Source organism: Amblyomma maculatum, chromosome 1, assembly GCF_055883805.1.
Source record: "Amblyomma maculatum isolate TAMU_Amacu chromosome 1, ASM5588380v1, whole genome shotgun sequence".
Taxonomy (NCBI): Eukaryota; Metazoa; Arthropoda; class Arachnida; order Ixodida; family Ixodidae; genus Amblyomma; species Amblyomma maculatum.
Genome location: NC_139344.1, coordinates 182,653,102 through 182,678,094, shown reverse-complemented (window position 1 = coordinate 182,678,094; position 24,993 = coordinate 182,653,102). Strand labels below are relative to the sequence as shown.

The 24,993-nt window shown below is 47.8% G+C and overlaps 1 protein-coding gene across 1 annotated transcript in view; it reads right to left on the bottom strand.

Annotated features, from left to right (window-relative positions):
* The window catches only part of LOC146205064 (uncharacterized), a 120,698-nt gene that overhangs the window by 51,920 nt on the left and 43,785 nt on the right, over positions 1 to 24,993 (bottom strand). Inside the window, exon 8 of the mRNA XM_084589749.1 lies at positions 11,964 to 12,087. Coding sequence (XP_084445875.1) covers positions 11,964 to 12,087 — 124 coding nt within the window. The remainder of the gene's footprint in view (positions 1 to 11,963; positions 12,088 to 24,993) is intronic.

Below are 24,993 nucleotides of genomic sequence, written 5' to 3'. Positions count from 1 at the left end.
TCGCAGATTACTGAGGTATTCTCCATCTACCCTTATCCCTAACTGCTCCCATTGCAAGTCTCTGAATACTTCCTCTAAACAAGCTGTGAATAGTACTGGGGAGATTGTGTCTCCTTGCCTAACACCTTTCTTTATGGGAATTTTGTTGCTTTCTTTATGTAGAACTATGGTTGCTGTGCAGCCACTATATATATCTTCCAGCACTTTCACGTACGGCTCGTCTACTCCCTGATTTCGCAATGCCTGCATCACCGCCGAGGTTTCAACTGAGTCAAATGCTTTTTCGTAATCAATGAATGCTATGTATAAGGGCTGGTTATATTCTGAGCATTTTTCTATCACCTGATTGATGGTATGGATATGATCGATAGTAGAGTACCGTTTCCGAAACCCTGCTTGATCCTTTGCTTGATTGCAGTCTAAGGTTGTCCTGATTCTATTAGCGATTACCTTAGTAAATACCTTATACGTAACAGACAGTAAGCTGATTGGTCTGTAATTTTTAAGGTCCTTAGAGTCCCCTTTCTTGTGAATGAGGATAATGTTTGCATTCTTCCATGCTTCTGGTACCGTCGATGACACCAGGCACTGCGTATACAGGGTGGCCAGTTTTTCTAGCACGATATCCCCCCCGTCCTTCAGCAAATCTGTAGTTATCTGATCCTCTCCAGCTGATTTCCCCCTTTTCATAGTTTCTAGTGCTTTCTTGACCTCGTCCTTCGTTACTGGTGGAATGTCTGACTGTTTTTCCCTACCGCCAATCTCATTACGGTCCTGACTACTTTGGCTACTGTAGAGATCTGTATAGAACTCCTCGGCTACTTTGACTATCTTGTCCATATTAGTGATGATGTTGCCCGCCTTGTCCCTTATCGCATACATTTGGTTTTGTCCTATGCCCAATTTCTTCTTTACCGCTTTAAGGCTTCCCCCGTTCTTTACAGCATGCTCAATTTTCTCCATGTTATACTTCCTTATATCGGCCACCTTGCGCTTATTGATTAGCTTTGATATCTCGGCCAATTCGATCTGGTCTGTTGGATTGGAAGCTTTCATACTCTGTCGTTTCTTAATCAAATCTTTCGTCTCCTTAGACAGCTTACCGGTATCCTCTCTAACTATCCTACCGCCTACTTCTACCGCGCACTCAGTAATGATACCTCTGAAATTATTGTTCATTGCCTCTAGGGTAATGTCGCCATCCTCAGTTAGAGCTGAATACCTATTCTTTAGCGAGATCCTGAACTCTTCTGCCCCCCCCCTCTCACTGCTAATTCGTTGATGGGTTTCTTTCTTACTAATCTATAGCGTTCCTTCTTCAGATTTAGGCTAATTCGGGACCTCACCATCCTGTGGTCACTGCATCGCACTCTGCCGATTACCTCTACATCCTGCACAATGGCGGGGGTTGAACACATTATGAAGTCGATTTCATTTTTAGTCTCTCCGTTAGGACTTTTCCATGTCCATTTCCGGTTCTTCCGTTTGCTGAAGAAGGTATTCATGATTCGTAAGTCATTGCGCTCTGCAAACTCAACTAGTAACTCCCCCCTGCTATTCCTAGAACCAATGCCATAGTCACCTACTGCCTTGTCTCCTGCCTGTTTTTTCCCTACCTTGGCATTGAAGTCACCCATTAGTACAGTATACTGCGTCTTTACTTTTCGCATTGCCGATTCTACATCTTCATAGAAGCTTTCAACTGCCTGGTCATCATAACTACATGTAGGTGCATAGGCCTGTACAACCTTCAGTTTATACCGCTTATTAAGCCTAATTACGATGCCTGCAACCCTCATTAATACTATAGAATTCATCTATATTACCCGCTATATACTTATTGACAAGGAAACCTACCCCTAGTTGTCGCCTTTCTGGTAAACCTCGATAACACAGTACATGCCCATCCTTCAGTACAGTATATGCCTCATTCGGCCTCCTAACCTCAGTAAGCCCTATGACATCCCATTTCATGCCCTCTAGTTCCTCTAACAGCACTGCTAAACTAGCTTCACTAGCAAGGGTTCTAGCATTAAACGTTGCCAGGGTCAGTTTCCAATGGCGGCCTGTCCAGCGGAGCCAGGCTTTCTTAGCACCCCCTGCTGCGTTACAGGTCTGACCGCCGCCGTGGTCAGTTGTTCCGCAGCCGCTGGTGACTGAGGGCCGGGGTTTTATGGAGCTTATCATAGGAGGTTGTGGCCAATTACTGCACCAGGGTGGCCAACTCCTGTTCTGGTGAGGGAGTGCGTTGCCGGAGGTTTTTACCGGCATCAGGTCGCACCCCAAACCTGTATGTGCAATTCCATCGACACGCGGATTTTTTTTTTTTTTTTTTTGTCATCCGGTGGAGAATTGCGCGGCACCGGGATTTGAACCCCGGTCCTCTTGCATGCGAGGCGGATGTTCTACCGCTACGCCACCGCTGCACCCTTCATGCACAGTGCTCGCCTGGAAAACGCGTTCTCACTACGATAAACATCACTTGTTCGTTTTTCGATGGTGGTCGCAAGCGGTTGCACGTGGGTCTCACGTTTTGACCGTTCTGCGTTATTTTTTTTTCGTGCAGCGTGTGTCGCGAAACTGTCAACGCTGCGTTAGGAGTGAGCACCAGTACAGTAACAACAACGTGAATGCATCGGTGCTTGAAGGTGCGTGTGAAGTTTGGAGGCGGTGATAATGCCTGGGCATTGCTGCGTACCGCGGTGTCGCGGGAACTACGATGGCGGTGAACGTGTGCGTGTCTTCACCTTCCCTTCGGACCCAGTGAGGAGTGCTCAGTGGAGTAAAGCTATCCACCGTGCGGACTTCACTCCAGGAAAGCGGTCGGTGGTAAGGAAAGCATTCTTCCAACTGTCCATTTTGAAACAGCGCAACAAAGACAGGACGAGGTAACAGAAGTAAAGACGAACACCTCTGTTACCTCGTCCTTTCTTTGTTGCGCTGTTTCAAAATGAATATGTACCAACTTGCTCAAATTTCTGCTTTACTTCTTACTGTCGTTGTTGCACCTCCTTCAGTTGCATTGAAAACGCTGTGGGCAGCATGTTGCGAGATAATGCCGTAGTGCTGCCTCTTTTGGACCTGCTAATATGCCATACATATGCTAAGTAGTAACGACATAGTATTGCTGACATTCAGTTCGCACGACGTTTATACGATATTCCCCGCCTTGTACTGCTGCGCTCCTGATGTCTCGTTTGTAAACTTAGGTTCTAAAGCTTTTATTGTCTTTGTTTTTTGTTATCCCAGGTCTGCGAGCGCCACTTTAAACCATCCGACATGGTAACCACAACAAGTTACACGGATACGAAAACTGGGAAAGTAATTGAAGTCACGCTGAAGCTCGTACGGTTACGACCTGATGCTGTTCCAAGCATACTTCCTGACTGCCCGGCATATCTTTCTGCCCCAAATGCAAACACCTCTCGGGAGGCCCCAGATGAGAAGAGGACGCGCCGAGAGGCAGCTGCTTTACAAGATGCCATCAGCTTTACAAGATGCCATTGAGACACACCAGGCGGAAGAAGACAAAAACAAAATTTATAATTTTCAGGCACTGTTGCAGTGCCTGCCATGTATCAAGGTTTCCAAATTCTGGACTGTTGTTGCACAGCATGACTGTATACTATTCCTCAGTCTGACTGTCGATGGTGCCCCAGTAATCAGAAGGTCAGTTAAAGTCACCGAAGACCTCTCTATAAAGCTGTATTTTCAAGATGTCGAGGTCACCAAACTGGATGGCGTGATCATTCCAAAAAGTGTGAATGACGTTCGGTGCCTCACACGTCTACTGGATGCTGTTGAGAGCTTGGATAAAACTGTTTTCCGCAAACCCGAAGACCAGACAGGTGGAATATTGAAGCTCGTGCTCTCCCTTCTTGAAGACGCAACAAATACAGAAATGCGAGACGAGGAGCGGCAAGATACCTTGACCTTTTTAAAGGAACAAGTCTTTCTCCTTCTGAGCAAGTCACTCCGCTACTCTTCAGAGCTTTTGGTATTTTCCAGCCTCTTGTTTACGATATCTCCTCATGCATATAGATACTTGCGGAACTACGGAGGTCTGACATTGCCGCACGAGTCCACGATTAGACGAGTCTGCAACTCTTGTGTTGTAAACCCAGCAGCTGAGCAGCAAGATGCTTCTTTTCTGCTGTATGCGAAGACGCTCGTGGGTGCAGTGAAGGACCATGAGAAATTTGTGGTTCTGATGATGGATGAGATTCATCTACAGGCATATTTTGATTACAAGGGTGGCACGATTGTCGGCACTGCGAGTAACACTTCCAATGCAGCAAGGACAGCTCACGTCTTTATGATTCAAAGCCTCCTTTCATCGCAGAAAAGCGTTGTTCACATTTTGCCAGTTGACCAAATCAATGCCCAACAGCTGAACACTGTGCTTCGCAGCATCATAAATGAGCTTGAAAAGGTTGGGCTTCGCATCATTGCTGTCATCACAGATAACAATTCAATCAACCGCAAAACAATGTCTCTGTTTGCATCGCCATCAAAAGTCAGCAGCTGCTATCCTCACCCATCAGATCCCACTCGTCCTCTTTTTTTTATTATTGACCCTGTTCACCTGTTGAAATCTATTCGGAACAATTGGATCAATCAAAAGAACTATGAAACCTGCATGTTTTTTCCTTCACTTATGAATTTGAACGCCAATCCAAAGATTATCACTGCTTCTTTCAAGACCCTCCGTGATCTCCACTCAAAGGAAGAAGATCAACTTATCAAGGCTGCTCCAACATTGTCAGTGAAGGCCCTCAACCCGTCCAATATGGAAAGGCAAAACGTCAAGCTTGCACTGAAAGTGTTCAACCTGTTAACCATAGCTGCCTTAGAAGCATGCGGTCAACGCTATGCACTGCAACATGCAGCTGGAACAGCTGAATTTTTAAAGATTGTCGAAACCTGGTGGAGGATCGTTAATGTGAAGTGGCCCAGCAAAGGACGCCGGCTTCGTGACGATCTGCAGAGTCCCATCACTGACAAAATGTGTCCGCAGGTTGAGTTTCTTCAAACCATCACGCAGTGGCTTGACCTCTGGGAAGGTTTGAAGTTTGATAATGGGGTTTTCACTCGGGAGACCCACAGTGCTTTGCGTCTCAATACGGAAGCCTTGGTCAAGATCATCAGCTATTGCCTTGAAGACCTTGGATTCGACTACGTGCTCCTGGGCAAATTTCAAACGGACTGCTTGGAGGAAAGATTTGGCAAGTACAGGCAGCTTTCCGGATCACAGTATCATGTCTCAATCAGGCAGGTGTTCGAATCTGAACGCAAGCTTCGGCTGCAAAAAGCCCTGAAGCTTCCAGGAATGGATTCAGCGGCACCTTCAGTCAACATTGATGAGGCCATTCTGCTGGACTTCAACATTGAAGTAAATGACAAGGACTTTGAAATGAAAGCACAAAATCTTCCAGCTATAACATACGTGGCCGGATACTGTGCCCATGCGGCACTTAAAAAACTTGCATGCATTGCATGTCGAGCAAATTTGGTAGAAGATGAAGAGATCAGAATTGAAAATGCAGAGATTATAGCAAACATGAACCGTGGAGGACTCAAGTTCCCCCAGCCTCCAGTAGTGAATGCTGTAATGACTGCTGAAATCGTCCTGGACAAGCTGCGAAGGGGAAAGTATGCTGCGCAGTTCCATTCTCTACCAAACCAAAGGCAAGCCCTATTCACACTTGCTATCAACTTAATAAAAGATGGTGACAGTTTCGAAGAATGTGAAAGTGGTCACAGCCCTCATTTGGTTATGCATCACATTCTGAGCGCAGCAACAAACATTCTCCTGAAAAATTATTGCAAAGATAGGAACGACAGTCTTGTGCAAGCGAAAATTGCTCAGAAGCGGAAGCTTTCCACCTTGAATGCTTCGAAACACTGACTGCTTGGACATTTTGTGTGTTGGTTGATTTGACTTTTTGTGTGTAACACCTGTAAAGTTTTCTGAATACTTGTACTCTGTAATAAACATATCCTTTGTACGTTACACAGCTTGTTTTATTATTATTAAATTGAAAGGCAACTGCACTCAGATTTCACGGTGGAGCTATAAGCTATTATGAGAGCCATTACTTATGGCAGTGTTTTCATTTGCGGAAGCAGGGCAAGTGTCGTGATTGAAGAGCATATGAGTAGTAGCAAGTAGTAGCCAGATTTCTGTTTAACTGTCCCCGGTCTGTGGATAGACCACAGAGTTAAATTTTTGCCCCCGAAAATAATTATTCAGTCCGCGCCAGGCAACGAGCTATTAAAAAAATAAAGATGTATGTGAAGACACAGCGGAAAATCAATACCCCCCCACGACACAATAAAAAAAGCAAATTTGCGGACTTTCGGGCAATATTAGGTGATAGTAAAAAATACTGAATAGCCAACATATATTCATAATCCGAAAACTGCTAATTATCAGTTTTCAAACATATTGCCCGCGAACTGTATACCGGAAATTATATTATACATATGCGTCACCATTAAACCATGTGGGCAAAATTTTCAGAGAATGATTTCACGTTGGGCTGCAGATACACGGGAACGAACGAGCGCGCAGCAGCCTTCATGAAAAACCCCAGCTCCTGCGCCCGTCGTAGTGTGATGACGTCAGGGAGGAGCGGAGAGGCCTTAGCTAGTCTAGAGGGTGTTGGCCAAACACCCCACACTACGGTGATACACAACCGTTGGTCGTGCTGGCGTCGCTGCCACTGTAATGCAACAAGTGCGTCGATAAGTACCTATAAGGAACCTAACCATGCAGCCCACCAACTGTGACCATGCCTTATGCTGGGAAAAAAAACAAAAAGTGTAGTGAACGAAGAGCGGATGTCACGAAACACGAGGAAGAGAACAACGAAGTGCCACTGCGCTGCTCGAGCTCGCTGGTTTGTGCCTAGACGGACTGTGTTCCTGTGCTGTTCGCCGTGCAGCTTACAGAGGACTATATTCCGTTGAACCCTCAGTAAAACCCATTTCACTTGGTGGAGGTGAGGATTTCTGTCCGCCCCGGAGCTTCGCAGCCACACACTACCGACAACAGCCATGACCGATGCTACCACTCCTAGTCCAACCGCCTCCTCGTCCCCCGTCTTCTGCGCTGGAGCTTTGCGCCAACGGGACCCTCCTATCTTCAGCGGAACCGGCGACCACGACGTGGAAGATTGGCTGTCCTCATATGAGCGGGTCAGTACGCACAACAAACGGGACGACGGTCTCAAATTAAATAACGTGATATTCTACCTAACGGACGTTGCCAACCCGTGGTTCCGCAACCGTGAGGCCGATATCTCCTAGTGGTCTGCTTTCAAGACCATTTTTTCCGATATCTTCGGCAGACCTGCAGTGCGCAAGCTGCACGCTGAGCAAAGCTTGCGCGGCCGTGCACAGCTACCCGGCGAAAATTTTACAAGTTATATTGAAGATGTTGTAGACCTGTGCAAGCGCGTGGACGCTTCAATGACAGAACATGTCAAGATTGGTCATATTTTACAAGGAATCGACGATGACGTGTGCCAGATGCTTCTGGCCAGAAACCCAGCAACCGTGGTCGACATAATCAATGCATGCCAAAACTTTGAGGAATTACGCAAGCGCCGTCAAATCACTCGTTCTTCGCTCTCGCACCAGGAGCCTCTTGCAGCTTTAACAGCTGACGCAGAACAGTCCCCCTTGCTGCAACAAATCAAGCAGTTCGTTCGAGAAGAAGTTGCCCGTCAACTGTCCCTCGTTCCCCATCATCCTGACGCTTCCTCTCCTTTGGTGCCAAAGTTGCAACAAGTCATCCGCGAACAAGTCGCAGAAGCACTTCCCATGCTTCCTGAAGCTCCTGCTGTCGCTCCCTTGACATACGTCGGAGCACCAGTACAATATAGCCAACCTTCTGTCCCAGCCCCTTTGACCTACGCGGCAGTGGCTGCGCGGCCTCCGCCTGAGCCGTTACCACCCATGCAGCCTGTCCTACGCCATGCACCGCTTCCTCAAACGGCTCCGCATCATCCAGCGACTCCGCGCTATTACAACCCGTGGTGCACTTCGGACAATCGCCCAATTTGTTACTACTGTGGTTGCCCTGGACACGTGGCCCATCAGTGCCGTCGCTGCATGGCTTCGCGTCCCGAGCCTGCGTCTTCGGAGTACTCCCCACCGCTGCTTCGTTCTGCTCAGTCTTCGCCTGCATACGCCGCCGAACAGCGTTCGTATACGACCCATCGTTCTCCTTCTCCACGTCGCAGGTCATTGTCACCAATGCGCTGGCGACCACCCCCTGTTGATGAGGGAAACTAAGTTCCGCGGTTCATGAGGCGAGAACTGCGTGCTCTGCGAAAAGCTCAAGGCCTCATATTTTGCCCACGAACGTTATAGTAATCTCTATCGATGGTCTGTCTGTATATGCGCTGATCGATACAGGTGCTGCAGTGTCTGTGATTCATGAGCGACTTTGCCGACGATTACGAAAAGTTACGCCATTTAACAGTTTGTCGCTCCGCACTGCCAGCGAAGAGAGTATTGCACCTTTAGCAGCATGTACAGCGCGTGTCGTCATTGAAGGTCTTTTATACAGTGTCGAGTTCGTAGTTTTGTCATCTTGTTCTCATGATGTGATCCTTGGATGGGACTTCTTGTCTGAAAATAACGCCGTGATCGATTGCGCCCGAGCTGAAGTGGAATTTTCTGCACTGTGCGACGTACTGCACGACGACAACCGTTCAGTGTGTCCTCAAAAGCTCACCATCGCTGAAGATGTCGACGTAGCTCCAGAGGCTTGTGCCCTTGTGCCTCTTTCGTGTCCTGCCGTGTCAGCCGTTAGTGTTCTATTTACGCCGTCTGCATCCTCCATCCACCGCAAGCACCTGCCACTGCCGTCTGCTGTTCTCGATGTTCACGGTGGCTTCACGAAGCTACTCATCTACAATCCGTCTCCGCGCCCGATTACATTGCTACGTGGGGAATCTCCCGGGGAATCTCTATTGAACCAGCCCACCTTCTCTCTGACCTGGATGCCTCCGAGACCAACTGTGGTAACTACATCGATGCTCTGCAGTCCGATCCGACGCCTAATTCGTTGCCAGACGACTTCTTCCAAACCACCATCGATGACGCCATTCCTTCCACCTACCGGACGCAGCTTGTGGCCCTTTTACAGACGTTTCGCTCCGCGTTCGATGCCGCCCACACACCTCTCGGCCGCACTTCCACAGTCGCGCATCACATTCAGACCGGCTCTAACATGCCTTTTCGACAGCGCCCCTATCGTGTGTCAGCGGCAAAGCGTCGCGTGATCAATGAGCAAGTTGAGGACATGCTACAACGTGGTGTAATCCGTCCATCTCAATGAGCAAGTTGAGGACATGCTACAACGTGGTGTAATCCGTCCATCTCAAAACCCCTGGTCTTTACCAGTGGTGCTAGTAAAGAAGAAAGATGGTTCGTTTCGCTTTTGTATCGATTACCGGCGCCTCAACAAAATTACCCACAAGGACAATTACCACCTTCCGCGTATAGACGATGCTCTTGATTGCCTCCAAGGTGCCGAGTACTTTTCGTCCCTTGATTTACGTTCCGGTTACTGGCAAGTACCAATGGCCGCCTGTGATAGAGAGAAGACCGCATTTGTGACGCCGAATGGCCTTTATGAATTTAATGTGATGCCCTTCAGTCTGTGCAATGCGCCCGCCACATTCGAGAGAATGATGGATAGCATCTTGCGGAAGTTCAAGTGGCACATCTGCCTCTGCTACTTGGACGACATTGTTGTCTTTTCCACTGACTTCGCTACGCACCTAGAGCGCTTGCGGCAAGTTTTGGTTTGTCTTATTGACGCTGGCCTACAACTGAATCTTAAGCAGTGTCACTTTGGTGCCCAGCAGTTGACAATTTTGGGTCACATCGTCTCTAAGGAAGGTGTTCGTCCTGATCCGGCCAAGCTGCGCGCAGTCAAAGAGTTTCCTAAACCGGTCTCACTCAAGCAACTTCGAGGCTTCATAGGTCTGTGCTCGTATTTTCAGCACTTCGTACGGAACTTTGCTTCTATTATTGCACCCCTGACGAAGCTACTCGGGGGAAACAGTGAGTTAGTGACTGGTCGGCCGAGTGCGACGAAGCTTTCACCGCATTGCGCCATCTTTTGACATCACCACCAATCCTTCGCCACTACGACCCGACAGCACCCATTGAGGTCCATACTGATGCGAGTGGCGTTGGCCTCGGAGCTGTCTTGGCTCAACGGAAAAACAGCTTTCACGAATACGTCGTCGCCTACGCAAGTCGTGTTCTCTCTAAAGCTGAATGCAACTACTCAGTTACAGAAAAGGAGTGTTTGGCAGTTGTGTGGGCACTAACGAAATTCAGACCCTACCTGTACGGTCGCCAGTTTGACATCACCACGCGTTATGTTGGCTGTCCTCTCAAAGACCCGTCCGGCCGCCTCGCACGATGGGCCCTCCGCCTTCAGGAATTTGACATTCACGTTGTATATCATTCTGGCCGTAAACACATGGACGCCGACGCTCTGTCTTGTTCTCCCCTATCCAGCGAAACTGCTTGCTCCACGGCGGCTGATCCCGTCCTCTCGTCTCTAACCATCGCTGATATGCCTTCGGAGCAGCGCAAAGACCCGTGGCTCGCATCTCTTATCTACGGTGCACCTTCTCGGACTTTACGCCGTCAAGCACCACACTTTGCCCTACGAGATGGTCTTCTCTACCGCCGCAATTATATGACTGATGGTCGACGGTGGCTTCTCGTCATTCCCCGTCATTTACGACATGAAATTTGCGCCTCTTTCCATGCCGACCCTCAGTGTGCCCATCCTGGTGTAGTCAAGACATTTCAAAGAATTTCTCAACGCTACTATTGGCGCGGCATGTACGGTTATATTTGCAAATACGTCCGCTCCTGCACCGCCTGTCAGCGCCGCAAGCCATCCACACCTCGTGCTTCTGGCCCCTTACAACCCCTTCCATGCCCGGCCCGTACTTATGATCGCATTGGCGTTGATCTTTACGGGCCACTTCCCTGCACGGTCTCTGGGAACCGCTGGATTATCGTCGGCATCGACCACCTCACCCGATATGCGGAGACCGCTGCCCTACCGCTGCCCTATTTTTACACGAGGGGCAATGAGAAAAATGATAAATCTGAAGAATTTGATCGTTATAAGCGATATATCGCTATATCTGGTATCGTTATAAGTGGACTGCACTGTACTAGCTTGCCTGAGCGCTAGCACAGCCAGCACAAAATCTTCTTGGCGAGTCTGGCAGCCAGTGTAGAGCTCAAAACCGCCTGACTAGATAAAAACAAGCATGTTTTGGCAGCAACCCGACGCGACCGGAGCACCCCAAGAAAAAATTAATGGCTGGGCCCGCGCTCGGACCATCTGTGGGCTGCCAGAAACGGATAATTGAAGAACCCCATTACTTTGCAGAAAAGAAAGGCCCAGAAAACGAACAGCAAATAAACAAGAGAAATGCAGAATGTGAAGGTGACTACCTGGCTAGAGGCCTCGAAATCATATACCAACATGCACTTGTTAAGCGTAATTTCATAATAAAGCACCTTTTTGCCCTTCAAGGCTTAAAACGTCAATTTTTGAAATATTTGACTCCTTTTATCAGGAACCACAAGTACTAGAAACCTTTTTTTTTTTTCCTGTACCGAAAAACACAATGGTTAGTTTGCTCATGTAGAATGCTACAAATTAATAGAGTGAATTTCATTTCATACAATGTTTTGCTGCACTGAGGTTGGAAAATGAAGGAAAGGGGGTTATCCAAAGATTACATACAAACAATATTTATAGTTCACTAATGACATTAAGCTGATTACAACAGCGCTGCATCTGCTAAAACTCTAGTAGGCCCCGAGGAAAAAAGTCACAATTGTCGGCTAAAACGATTGGCAGGTTCCCAAAAGCACATGCCCCATAAAAAATGGCAGAAGTTTACCTTCATCCCAGAAAAATTGCTTTGGACCAACACTGCTGCCAAGGCAGCGTTTACGCAAGAAGTCCTCCACCCTCTGAACTGCCTTCACCAAGTCGCCACTCTGCTGTCCCAACCGGGCTCTGCCCTAGAATGACAGGCATAAGAAAATATCACTTAGACACGTTGAAAACTGACACTAAATATGAAACGAATCCTGAAACCGCACATATCTGCTATATATATATATATATATATATATATATATATATCATATACTTTATTGCTTTAACAATGCAAGTCTGAATACACATTGGAATTTTATTTGACTATACACTGGTTCAGGAATTATGGTAGAAATGACCACCACATTATTATCTTTTTTTCTCCCGAGCACGAAGTGCTGTATAGCATGTTGCAGGACACAAGTATGCTCCCGTCTATACATTCAACTTGAATGTATCATTGCGAATGCACACATACAGATGGTCAGAGAAGTTTTCAAAATAAGAATGCAGTGGACACGAGCTTATACGGAGCCAACACATGTATTTATGATTTCGGCATTCAGACGAAAAAATTGCTCCCAAAGGGGGGACACTTAATAACTGACTGCATGCAACAAAGTGATAGCATGAGCCTTGCAAAATTCTGAAAGTCAGCTTCTCTGCACAGCAAGAAAGCCAAAAAAACCAGGAGGCACCCCGCTTTTGCCCCAAAACAGGTTTAGCTGCCATGGTAAAGGGGTTTTTAATATGCAGAAAAGCTGACTTCCAGAGTTCTGTAAAGGGTCCATAGCCACTCCTTGTAGACATCCATGTCATAGCCACCTACAGTGTGACTCGCTCCTTAAACACCCTAGCATGCGTTGGTTTATCGCTTTACTCCCATCCGATGGTTGGCACATCTATGCTAGATCTCACGCAGGTTCGAGCACAACCAGTCATGTAACTTGTGCAACACAATCCTTGCTCAACAAACAACCACACCGATGAGCGTGAAAGCAATATGAGAAATCGCCTCAATGGAGACATAAAAATTAAATTTCCTGTCACAAAAGTGGCAGCATTTATATTTTCATAACATGGCAATTAAACATATGTAGTATTCTAAAAGAGTTGAATGAGATATATCAGTGTATCCTGTGTGCCTCTGCCTTGTCAGTCCTGGCCAGAGCAGGAGTACGTGCACGCTCTCGTCGCGGGTTAGTTTCCGTGCAGTTAGACAAACCCACCGCCGTGTGCGAACGAAGGCGTCCATCCTGCTTGTTTTGTACACAGGTAAATTTTTCTCGTCTGTAACGTGACCCCTTGCAGGACCGAAGTTGCTGCCGTACGTGCCTCCTCTTTTGGTTGTGACCTACTTTTTTTCATCCGCAACATGACGGCCATGCAGTATGGAAGGTGCAGGGCATACGTGCCACTTCCTGTGCGTATCAGCTACTTGGTGCACATGTGCGTATTTGTGTTTATAGACCATGACTCAGGGTGAAAACTATTGAGTGGGCGTATCTTGTGAGTTGACAACCAACGGCTAGAAAAGAACCAGTCTCGGACCCAACGGCAGTGAGTCTCTCACCTCCAAGCTCACCGGGGTCCCAAACCACCACCGCATCACACCCCGAAGACCGCCCCAGGACTCTGGAAGGACCATCGTTTTCGAGAGCTCCCTTTCTGCATCACCTTTGTTAATGGAGTGCTGCCACGCTCACCTGACAATATGCAAGTTTCCTAATTTACTCTGAACTTTCTCTACACTTGCCTTATCTCAGTGTTCAATTTGCATGTAGCTCAATAGTAAAAATTTGACTGATGTATTTGTGATTGCTATTTTTTCATGTACACTACCTTCACTGTGTTGTCTTAAATGCATGTAATGCTAGCGTCGTATAATCCTGTGTATGATACTGAGAATATATTTGCTGTGTTTCCATAATCATACCTGCCAACCTGAAGATTTCAAAATTCGTAAAACCTCCGCGACCAGGGCGGGGCAGGGGGGGGGGGGGGGGGGGGGGGAGTGAGAAATTATTTTTAGAGACACCCTTGCTCACTCACCCACAAGCAAAATCCGTGCCCCGTAGAGGAGCGAAAACTCCATTGTGTCATGATTTATTTTTGCAACGCTTTTGCAGTTGCTGACTTCGCTTGCTTCAAAAACTTCTCTGTGTAGGCTTGCTCAAAGCAGGTGCCACTCTGGTGTCCATCAGCAGACTTTCTAGAGTTTTCTCGGAAACAGATGAGCGAAACTCCGAGTTTTGTTGACAGAGCTGAATATTCTTTCACATTGTGAAGAACATGTGTGTGAGTGGGGAGAAATTGATAAAAGACGAAAAAGGAAAACCATGTTTGGAGAAAGAAGAGGAAAACGTGGAGGTTGGCTCGAGGAGCGTGAGGCACGAGCAGGAGAGAACAGACGAGCAGCTGAGCCGATCGGCTGTCCAAGGAGCTCGGAGCGGTGCGTCTTCTGCCAGGCCTGACCCAGGAATCCAGACCTGGGGCCTGCCGGCCGTATCCTGTCCTGTTCCTCCTGTTATCCACGAAGCTTGAAACGGTGGTCGGGCCCGGGAGTGCCACAGCGCCAGCTCTTCACCGCTGCTGTAACGGCAGCTCTTCACTGGCACGAGCGTTCAGCACCGTGCTGAGCCTTTGCACATCAGGAAGACCGGACTCATTGGCCGTGGTACAACAACCCGAGGCCTCGTGCTTCCACTGGGCCCCATTCAGTGGCCTAGCCTTCCGCTAGACCTGCCGAGGCCCTATGTGAGGGACCATATAAAGCTTGAACAACCGGAGCGAGCGTCTACACCGACTTCACGTTCCTGCCTACCCAACGAACTGGTGACTGTAGACATCTTTGTGTTTAGTCTTCGTCCTATTTACTCGTCCCACTCTCGTCCCGTCCATGTGTGTACATAAAATTATTCGTCGTTAAATTGGTCGGTCTGGTCATCTATTTAGATTGCTGTCTCTGAATAAGCCACAGAACAAGGTGGCCAGAAGATTTAAAGAAAAGAACCTCACAATTTTGGCGTCCACGACAGGACCAAGGCCGGCCAAGCAGCATTTTCCCGTGGCTAGAGATTGGAGAAAAATGAGTGCACCAAAGTTGCTCGCGGTAGGGGAAAGTACAGGTTTGCAGGGAGTCGAGTTGCGCGAGTGGGTTGAGAAAGAATTGCAAAAGGCAAGGGAAGACAAAGCTGCAGAGAGAGAGAGAGAAGAACGCGAAGAGAGAGCTGCAGAACGTGAAGCGAAAGCTGCAGAACATGAAAGAGCGAAGCAGCGCTTGGAGCAAGAAAACTAGAATTTGCAGCTACGAGAACGACTTGCGGAATTGGGAGAAAACGCCCCTAGTTTTGGAAGCGCTGAGCACGGTACCGAACCAGTTCCGTCTTTCCCAATTAGTCCTCATGGATTGATTCCACTGTTTAATGAGGAAAGGGACAATTTGGACGTGTATTTGAAGCGTTTTGAACATGTCGCCATTGGCCAGGGCTGGCCGAAAGAGAAGTGGGCCACGGCTTTGAGTCTGTGCCTCGGCGGAGAAGCTCTCAGAGTCTTTGGACGATTCTCTCCTGAGGACTCAATCAATTACAATGTAGCGAAACTTGCCTTACTTCTGAGGTTCCGGTTCACGGCTGAGGGCTACAGAGAGAAGTTTCGTGGAAGCAAGCTGCAAGATGGTGAGACAGCTTCCCAGTATACCACAAGGCTGTTAAGTTTTGTTGACCGCTGGGTTGAGATGCGAGGACAAGGTCGCACGTTTGAAGCGGTTCGGGACTTGATAGTGGCTGAGCAGTTTTTAAACAGCTGTCACAATCGTTTAGTTCTCTTCTTGCAAGAACGTGATTGTAAAACGGTGGACGAGATTGCTGAGGCCGCCGATCACTTTCTTGAGCGACAGAATAACCTCGCGGTTTTTAAAGATAGAGCTGAGCAGAATTCTGCGAAACCGCAGGACGCAGCCCCAAACCCAAAGACTAGAATTCGATGCTTCATCTGTGAAAAGATCGGACATAGGTCGGCGGATTGCCGTACAAAACCGAAGCCCCCATATTGCACATTATGTCGCAAATCTGGGCATGAAACCCAGTTGCGTCGATACGAAAATTCAAATGACCGGGAGACGTCTGCTTGCTGCACGTCCCCTCGAGATTCCCGCCCTTGTCGTCAGCTGGGAAAAGCATGCCTAGATGTTCGAGGGGACGATTCGGCTCTTAGACGATCTCAGATTATTACCAACATGCCGGTGGAGCATGGAGGAGTGTTCGGACAAGCAGTGTCGGTGCTGCGCGATACTGGTTCTAATAGCATTGTGGTGCGTCAGGCTTTGGTGCCCGAGGCTGCATATACTGGTGAACGAGCATCTTTACGTTTAGCGGATGGTTCTGACATCGAAGCGCCTGAGGCGGAGGTTATTATCAAGTCGCCAGACTTCCCAGGCAAAGCTATTGCTAGGTGCCTGCAGATGCCATTATATGACGTAATTATCGGCAACGTTTCGGGTGCAAGCGCCCCATTCGCCGACGTTCCAACAGTCTTGACAAGCCAGAGAAGCATACCTGCCAGTGATGATGGGTCCAGTGTTTCTTTCCAGGCTTTGGCGGAAAAAGTTTCAGAGACTGGTTTGGGTGCCCCTCAAACCGCGCTCCAAATATCTTGGCCGGTTTTTCGCAAGCAAGAGGATAATGCCAGTTTAGACGTGTGTCGTCGCAAATTGAACGAAACCTATCCCGGAAAGCGGCAGACGGCCTACACCTTCCATCTTGTTGACGGCATTTTGTACCGGACATATCAAGTTTCTCCTGGAAAAATAATCGAACAAGCGGTCGTTCCAAAGGTTTTGCGCCCTCAGGTCCTCGTGCAGGCACATGAAAGTGCACTTGCAGGCCACCAGGGTGTCAGAAAAACTACTGCAAGAGTGCTTGGTGACTTTTATTGGCCAGGTGTGCAAGCAGACATTAAGAGGTTTGTGAGGTCGTGCGATGCATGTCAGAGGACTGTCCCGAAAGGAAAGCTGAGCAACGCTCCATTAGGACGCATGCCTATTATCTCCACACCATTCGAGCGGGTGGCTGTGGACATTATCGGGCCGTTAACACCCACTTCAGCTAGAGGCAACTTCTTCAGAGGGAAACACGTTATTCCGCCATAGAACGGGAATGTTTGGCACTCGTGTGGGCGGTTGGCAAATTTCATATTTTCTTGTATGGTCGTACTTTTACTATCCAGACGGACCACAAACCGCTTCAGTACTTGACGCAGGCCAAACATTTAAACGGTCGTGTGCTGCGATGGAGCCTGGTATTGCAAGAGTATTCGTTCCGTGTTGAACACATCAACGGCTCCAGTAACGTTGGCGCCGACTATTTAAGCCGGTCCTGAACGAATGACGATTCTTGTCCCAACATTCTTCTGACCGATCTAGTTATTTTTCTTGTTCAAGTGTTAACGGTACTTACATACATTAATACAGTTTATTTTTCATTTTGTGTGTGCGTGCGACAGACTCTCAGCAGACAATAGCAATGGTGTGGCCGCTCTGTGGTGTGTGCAGTGATGTGTACAGCAGTGTTGTGGTGTGCTGTCCTCCAAAAGAGTGCATCAGTGTCGTGGCCCCAAGTTTTTTTTTTTCCCGAAAAAAAAAAATCTTCTCAAAGGGGAGGCATATTTGTGAAGAACGTGTGTGAGTGGGGAGAATTTGATAAAAGACGAAGGAAAACCACATTTGGAGAAAGAAGAAGAGGAAAACGTGGAGGTTGGCTCGAGGAGCGCGAGGCACGAGCAGGAGAGAACAGGCGAGCAGTGGAGCCGATCGGCTGTCCAAGGAGCTCGGAGCGGTGCATCTTCTGCCAGGCCTGACCCGGGAATCAAGACCTGGGGCCTGCCGGCCGTATCCTGTCCTGCTCCTCCTGTTGTCCACGAAGCTCGAAACGGTGGTCGGGCCCGGGAGTGCCACAGCGCCAGCTCTTCACCGCTGCTGTAACGGCAGCTCTTCACTGGCACGAGCGTTCAGCACCGTGCTGAGCCTTTGCACATCAGGAAGACCGGACTCATTGGCCGTGGTACAACAACCCGAGGCCTCGTGCTTCCACTGGGCCCCATTCGGTGGCCTAGCCTTCCGCTAGACCTGCCGAGGCCCTATGTGAGGGACCATATAAAGCTTGAACAACCGGAGCGAGCGTCTACACCGACTTCACGTTCCTTCCTACCCAACGATCTGGTGACTGTAGACAACTTTGTGTTTAGTCTTCGTCCTACTTACTCGTCCTACTCTCGTCCCGTCCATGTGTGTACATAAAATTATTCGTCGTTAAATTGGTCGGTCTGGTCTTCTATTTAGACTGCTGTCTCTGAATAAGCCACAGAACAAGGTGGCCAGAAGATTTAAAGAAAAGAACCTCACACACATTCATGGAGAGTATGCCCAGCATAACCATCGAGATTCTGCGAAATCTGGGCGATCCGTCGACATCTCGAATGCTTCCTAATTGCGACCACTGCATGTCGCACATTGGCTCATTAAATATGACTGCTGGAATCTGGTAAACTTGTATGTTGGCAAACTTCACTTCGAGTACATCAATTGTTTCTTCTCTTGTTTCCCCACTATGCTGGGGCAGAATAGCAGGAAACGCCATAAAGAAATGAAGTACACTGCTGAATGAAACAGTTTCTAGAGCCTGCACTTGGGCAACTTCAGCCATCGTCAGGCTGACGTCTTCCAGCGGGAACTTGTGGCGAATATAATCACATGCTGCAGTGAAGTAGAGACGTACAGCCGAGAAGAACTACTCTTTCTCATTTGAAGTCAGAGTCTCAACTACAGAGGAGGTTATCATGCCAATGACGATGTCTTTATCATCTATTTGATTCTCTACAGCTCCATAGGCAACTTCAGGCAATGAATGGCATCCCTTGAGAACACCTGGCCGCAGAATCCTTGAGAAGGCGGTTCAAGAGGCCCCTGAGCACATGAATCTGAGGAGCCTGTGACTGAAGTAGGCAGTTTGTCTTCTCAATAAGAGGTATAACATTTTGGAGAAAAAGACAGCATGCCCTGCTTAGCTCCGATGACAAAAAAAGAAATAGGCGCTCTTCACGGGTCACGTGGCTAGCTTCTACAGATGCCTCGCATTGAAGTTTCAGTTTCTTTGCTTGTGGTGCAGAATGAACTCCTTTTCTTTTTAGTGAAGGTCCATCACAGTCGGTGCTTTTTTTTCCAACACCTGCAGCAGCCTTGGGAAGGTGTGCAGCAGTATTTGAGGCCGGCGCAGGGTTCTTGGAGATTTGTAGAGAAGTCTTGGGAATCTGGTAAGACTCCAAAAACAAGCTCTGCTTATTGCACTGTTTTGTTTCAGTCAAGAAAAAGCTAAGTAGTGGTTTCCACTGGTCCAGCAGCCTCTTCAAACACTTCCCCAAAGACAGCCCACGTGTCGGCGAATGCTTCAGCATCTTCCCGACGTCAACGTTGTGCAATCTTTGAAAGTCTTTCAGTCGATCTTTCCGCTAAAAAAAATGTCAACCAAGGCCTCATCAACCTTTACAGGAAGATATGCAGCTCCTTTTTGGGCGACCAAGATGATGAGGTGGCATGGCAACCAACCCCGATCAAAGCTGGTTGGGACTCCCTCAATACAGTCGAAACGTTGTTTTTTTTGCCAATCATGATATGGGCATTGTCCGAAGACAATGCCAACAGGTTTCAGGAGGCAAACTTCGGGACTTCATTTCGTCCAGAATCAGATTTCCAATTTTCTGACTCGTCGCTTCCCCTTGGATTGTACGAGGCAAAGGAGGCGGCTTTCAACTCTACTGGTCTCTTTAACGAAGTATGTCGCAACAATAGGGTAAAGCTGCGTATCCCTATTGTTACTTCCGTCCGCAGCAATCGAAAATACCTGCTTTTTTTAGGGCATCCAGCAAAGGAGTCTCTGCGTTCGTGGCTATTTCACGAACAATTGCCGTCGTCTTCGTCCGTCCACAGGCGTAGCGTTTGGCTTCCTCGCACTTGGGGAACATTTTCCGGAAAAGTGGTCCAGTGTGATCACCGACACTGAGCGATATATTGTGTTCAACTAAAAACGCCGTGAAATGGCATTCTGCACGAATCACACTGAGGTCGCTGTCATTGCGAACAAAACTTGTCAGGCTCGGCTGGCTGTCCGCGGCTCGCAAGTATCCTTAGTGCTTTTTCGAAGCGATGTGGATCTTTATGTCGGACTTGCCCCCATGTGAAAATTTACCATCACAGGCACACGTGGTGCAAAATCCGAACTTCTCTCCTTTCTTAGACAGCACGAAGCACGGAAATTCTGCTGCGTACGACTCCAAAAATACTTGGAAGTACTGTCGCGGCTTTGAGCCCGCCATTGCACTGCGAAACCGCTACTACTAAAACTTCAGAGTCACACTGAGTCGGACGCGGCCGCAGATCACGTAAAAACAGAGACCAACACCAAGTTGTCCAAACACGTGAACAAAGGAACAGCCACTAGCCTGGCGGAGGCGGTATCGAGTTTTGGATATGGATTCGTGTTCCCCTGAGTAGACGATAGAAGTCACTACAACGTTTGCAGCTGCTGATGATGATATCACAAATATGTGTTGCCCTCTCGTGGCCACCAAAGGTACCATAATAGTATTAAAGGGACACTAAACAGCCAAAGATGTTATGAAAATATAATAAACTACATTTGGTGACACTGTCGCCGCATATCCGGCAGCAAAAAATCGAATAATTGCTGAGGTATTGCGATAAGAAGTTGAGGTTTTTTCTTGTTCCCGCCGGTCGAATTCAAACTGTGGCCTCCGACTACGTAGTCGGAGTTGAGTGACGCACACTATGACGTAAGCGGAGACTCCGTGATGGCTAGCGAGCCGGCGCGGCCCGCGGCGTCGCATCCCTCAAGGGCCAACATGGCAACAGCGTACTCGCAATGACGGCCTCAGCCGAAATAAATAAAACGAAGAAGAGAGTAATTTACCGAGCGATGGGCCCATAACGGAAGAAAAAAAAAACAGAGCGCTTGTAATGCACAATACTGTACATGTTTCTCAAGCTTTTGCGCTCCTTCTTGCACTGTGTATAAACAAACCGAGCCCTCGGTCATCACAACGCTTCCTGATAAGTTCACATACAAATTTAGTTACCAGCAAAATAGTGTCCTAGCTGCTGCGCTTGTCAGTTTTGAAGCTTCGTCGCACTTTTTTCCTTCAAGGTTTGTGCTACAGCTCTGTGTTCAGCGAAAATTACGTCCACGGTAGCAGCACATGACCGAAGTGCCGGCGCCACTACATTTGCCAGCGCTGTGAAATTCCACATGTTAAAATGGATCCAGTGCATAATTTAGTGCGCATAGGCATCCAGAACATTAGTTGCAAGACGTGAGAGCAGGCAGCATGCGCCGATCATCAAGAAGCTGTAATTTTTAGACCGGCAGCAGAAACACTTTATTGTAAATGGGGCCATGGCATAAAAACTAAAAATATTTCCAAGGTTCCTGTGGCGCGGCGTAGCCGAGCGATTAGCGCCGAACGTTACGGAGCAAGCAGTAGAGAGTTCGAGTCTTACCGCTACTGGCGTTTTTTTTTGTTTTGTTTTTTACAAATCGATTTTTTTTAACCTTTTGTAATGTATTTCTGGTGCTTTGCTATTTTTAGTTTTTACTTTTTACCAGAGGCCCTTTTTTTCGCCGGGCGACGAGCGCAATATATCGACGCTCTCCTTGGTATGAGCGGCAAGTATGCCCCTTTTGTTTACGACGCCTGCAAATAGCACGTTGAAGGTCTTGTTGACGCAGCATATGTTGGTCAGATGTGCCATGATTTAGTGAACAATTGAATGATAATGCGTTTTTCCTTCGGTACTTAGCATATGTATGCTTTTCGTGGCATACGTAGCTGCAGTCAAGCGGTCAGGTCGCAGTCGAAGCGGCAACGGCGGCGATATGTTGGCGCAGAAGTGTGAACGAAGGAGCGTGTCGGCGGTAGCGGATTTCGCTGGCTTGTGCCTCCGAATGCTCAAATGGGAACCATCAAGGCACATCTGCTGCTCCAAGCTCGTAATTCAGGCGCTGCAGGTTCAAACAAACTATCCGAGTGCGCACGAAATGCCTGAGCCGAAACATAACCAAAACTGAAGTGGGCGACTGTGGCGCCTCCAAGTATATTTTTGTATTTGCCTTGCAACGTTTACGTTGTCTTTTCGCCGTCGTTTACGTATGATAAAAGCGTGTTATCATCTTTGAGAAAAAACGTACTACCGCATTCAAACATGCAACGTAATTCGCATTTGTCAGCCTCCGGGATCCCTAGCGCGTCACGTGATTTGTAGTTGCGAGCCTCGGCCGTTTGGCTGTGGTGGCGATACCTGTATTTCTGTTATTCTTCTTTATTTCTGTTATTCTTCTTTACTACCTTATAACAGCTCTGTTTTTAGTAAGAGTGGTCTTTTTGTAATCAGGAACTGGCATTCTATCGATGCAAACCCACTTCCTTTCTCTCTTTAGTGTCCCTTTAACATGGCCTCAGAGATTACCCTTCCGCGCGTAGTGTTATCTCGGAGGCCATGATGTTATTAGATGGCCGCACTTTTTATTTTTTTTTCCAAAAATAAAACATTTTCCGTGAAATTTCCCGCAAGTTTGTAAAATCGTAAGACTGGTCAAAATTCGTACAATTTATGGAAAATTCGAAAGAGTTGGCAGGTATGCCGTAATTGACTTCGTGCACTGTGAAGTCGTGATCTAGCAGGCCAATCAGGAGTAAGACACAAGCAAGATTGTTCCTAAGTCCTGAAGAACATATGCATATGAGTGTTTTCGCAATAATGCTTCAAAGTGCATTGTTATTATGTTTGTGAGGCATTATGCCTCACAAACCGTCCTTCTTCAACATAGTTCCCATCTCCAGATTTATTGACTTCTATCAGTAAAAACAAGGCTTCAACTTTGCTTACTGCTCCAAAGCATGCAATGTTCCCCACTAATTGCAACCGTAAGTGATGGACTATACAATATAGCAAAATCTAGAAAGCACTGTTAATGCACGGGGCCAGTGTTTTCACAGGAGATTATGTTAGACATGGCCTTATTTGGCACAGGGCCCAAAATTACTGCGCTGAAAGAAAAATGCTCCTTTCTCAGAAAGCAATCAGCGGTGGCGATAGCGGCAACAGTGCTCTGCAGTCGTCGATCAACGAATGCCCGTCGCACCCGTCAACGTTCAATTTAAAGGCGGCAAAGAAACATCTAGATGAAGCCACAAACGGTGACTAACACAACCTGGAACATTGCAGAAAAACACGCAAGTGGCCAGAATCTTCGAGACACATCTCAGTGCACCTTGCATGACAAGAAACAGATAAAGCTCAACAATGATCATGAACAATTAAATAATACAGAATTAATCCGTGCGACAGAATCGGAGTAATAAGACTGCATGCCAGCAGCTAAAAAAGAACAAAGATTTTAATGGTTCGCGGCATTCACCATGATCATCATCAGCCTGACTATACCCACTGCAGGGCAAAGGCCTCTCCCATACGTCTCCAATTAACCTGGTTCTGTGCTAGCTGCATCCGCTTGACCCCTGCGAACTTCTTAATCTCATCCGCCCACCTAACTTTCTGCCGCCCCCTGCTACGCTTTCCTTCCCTTGGAATCCAGTTTGTTACCCTCAGCGACCATCGGTTATCCTCTCTTCGCACTACATGTCCTGCCCATGTCCATTTCTTCTTCTTAATTTCCACTAGAATGTCGGTAACTTGAGTTATTTCTCTGACCCACTCTGCACGTTTTTTATCTCTTAATGCTACCCCTACCATTTTTCGTTCCGTAGCCCTCTGGGTTGTCCTCAACTTAAGTAGAACTCTCCTGGTTAGCCTCCACGTTTCAGCCCCATAGGCGAGTACAGGTAAGATGCAACTGTTGTATACTTTCCTCTTGAGTGATACCGGTATTGCGGCATTACACCCCCTTAAAAAAAAAGGCACCGACTCAATGCTTACAAAATTAAAACAGAAAGGTTAACAGAATACTAGAAATTAAAATAACTTTACCGCACGTAACACGGTTTGATGAAACGCACAACGCGACGATTTCTGGGCATGTCTAGCGTCGTTGGGATGAGGTAGTAGTCAAGCTGCCTGGTGAGTCAAAGGACTGTGTATGGTCCAAAGTACTGCCGCAAGAGCTTTTCACTCAGTCCACAGTGGCGTATCGGCGTCCATACCCACACTTGATCCTGGCTCATACTCTGCTTGACGTCGCAAGTTATATCGCCAGGCGTCGGTGCGTTGTTGGTCTTTAATATGCAACCGTGTCGTCGTGCTTCCTCTGCACCCTGCTGGTAGGTTCTCCTCGTCGCTGATGTGCGGCAGCAATGCGTCGAGAGACGTCATGCGCTCCCTGCCGTACACAAGCTTGAACGGGGTTGCTCTGGTTGTCTCTTGAATGGCAGTGTTATATGCGAAGATCACATACGGCAGGATGGCGTCCTAAGTCTTGTGTTCAGCATCGACGTACATAAAAATCATGTCCACAATCATTTTGTTAAGACGATCCGTAAGACCACTACGTCAGTGGCTTGTATGACTGTACAGTAAAACCTCGTTAATTCGAACTTACGGTTAATTTGAACTGACGCTCGGGTCCCGGCATGGCCCTATGTATTTCAATAGGAGAAAACGCCCGATAATTCGAACATGCCAGTATCCACAACGGTTAAGTCGAACTAGGAGCCCGTGGCTCACACAGCTCCTCGCAGACAGAAGTCGGCCCATACCGTGTACAATGCGCAGAAAGATTACTAAAGACGCAAAAAACAAAATCTTTCAAATCTGCCCGCACGCGCGAGACGAGGTGCACCCTTGACAATCACAGCGAGCATTCTGGTGCATGCCGTAGCAGGTTTTCGCTGCCGGGTGCCGCCAGGCTCCATCACACCAACGGTCCGGCGCAAGCCGTTGCAGGTTTTGGCTGCACCGCGGTTGCTGGGTGTGCTTTTGACAAGCCTTTTTTCTTTTTGTCCTGCGGTCACGTGTGCACAACGCA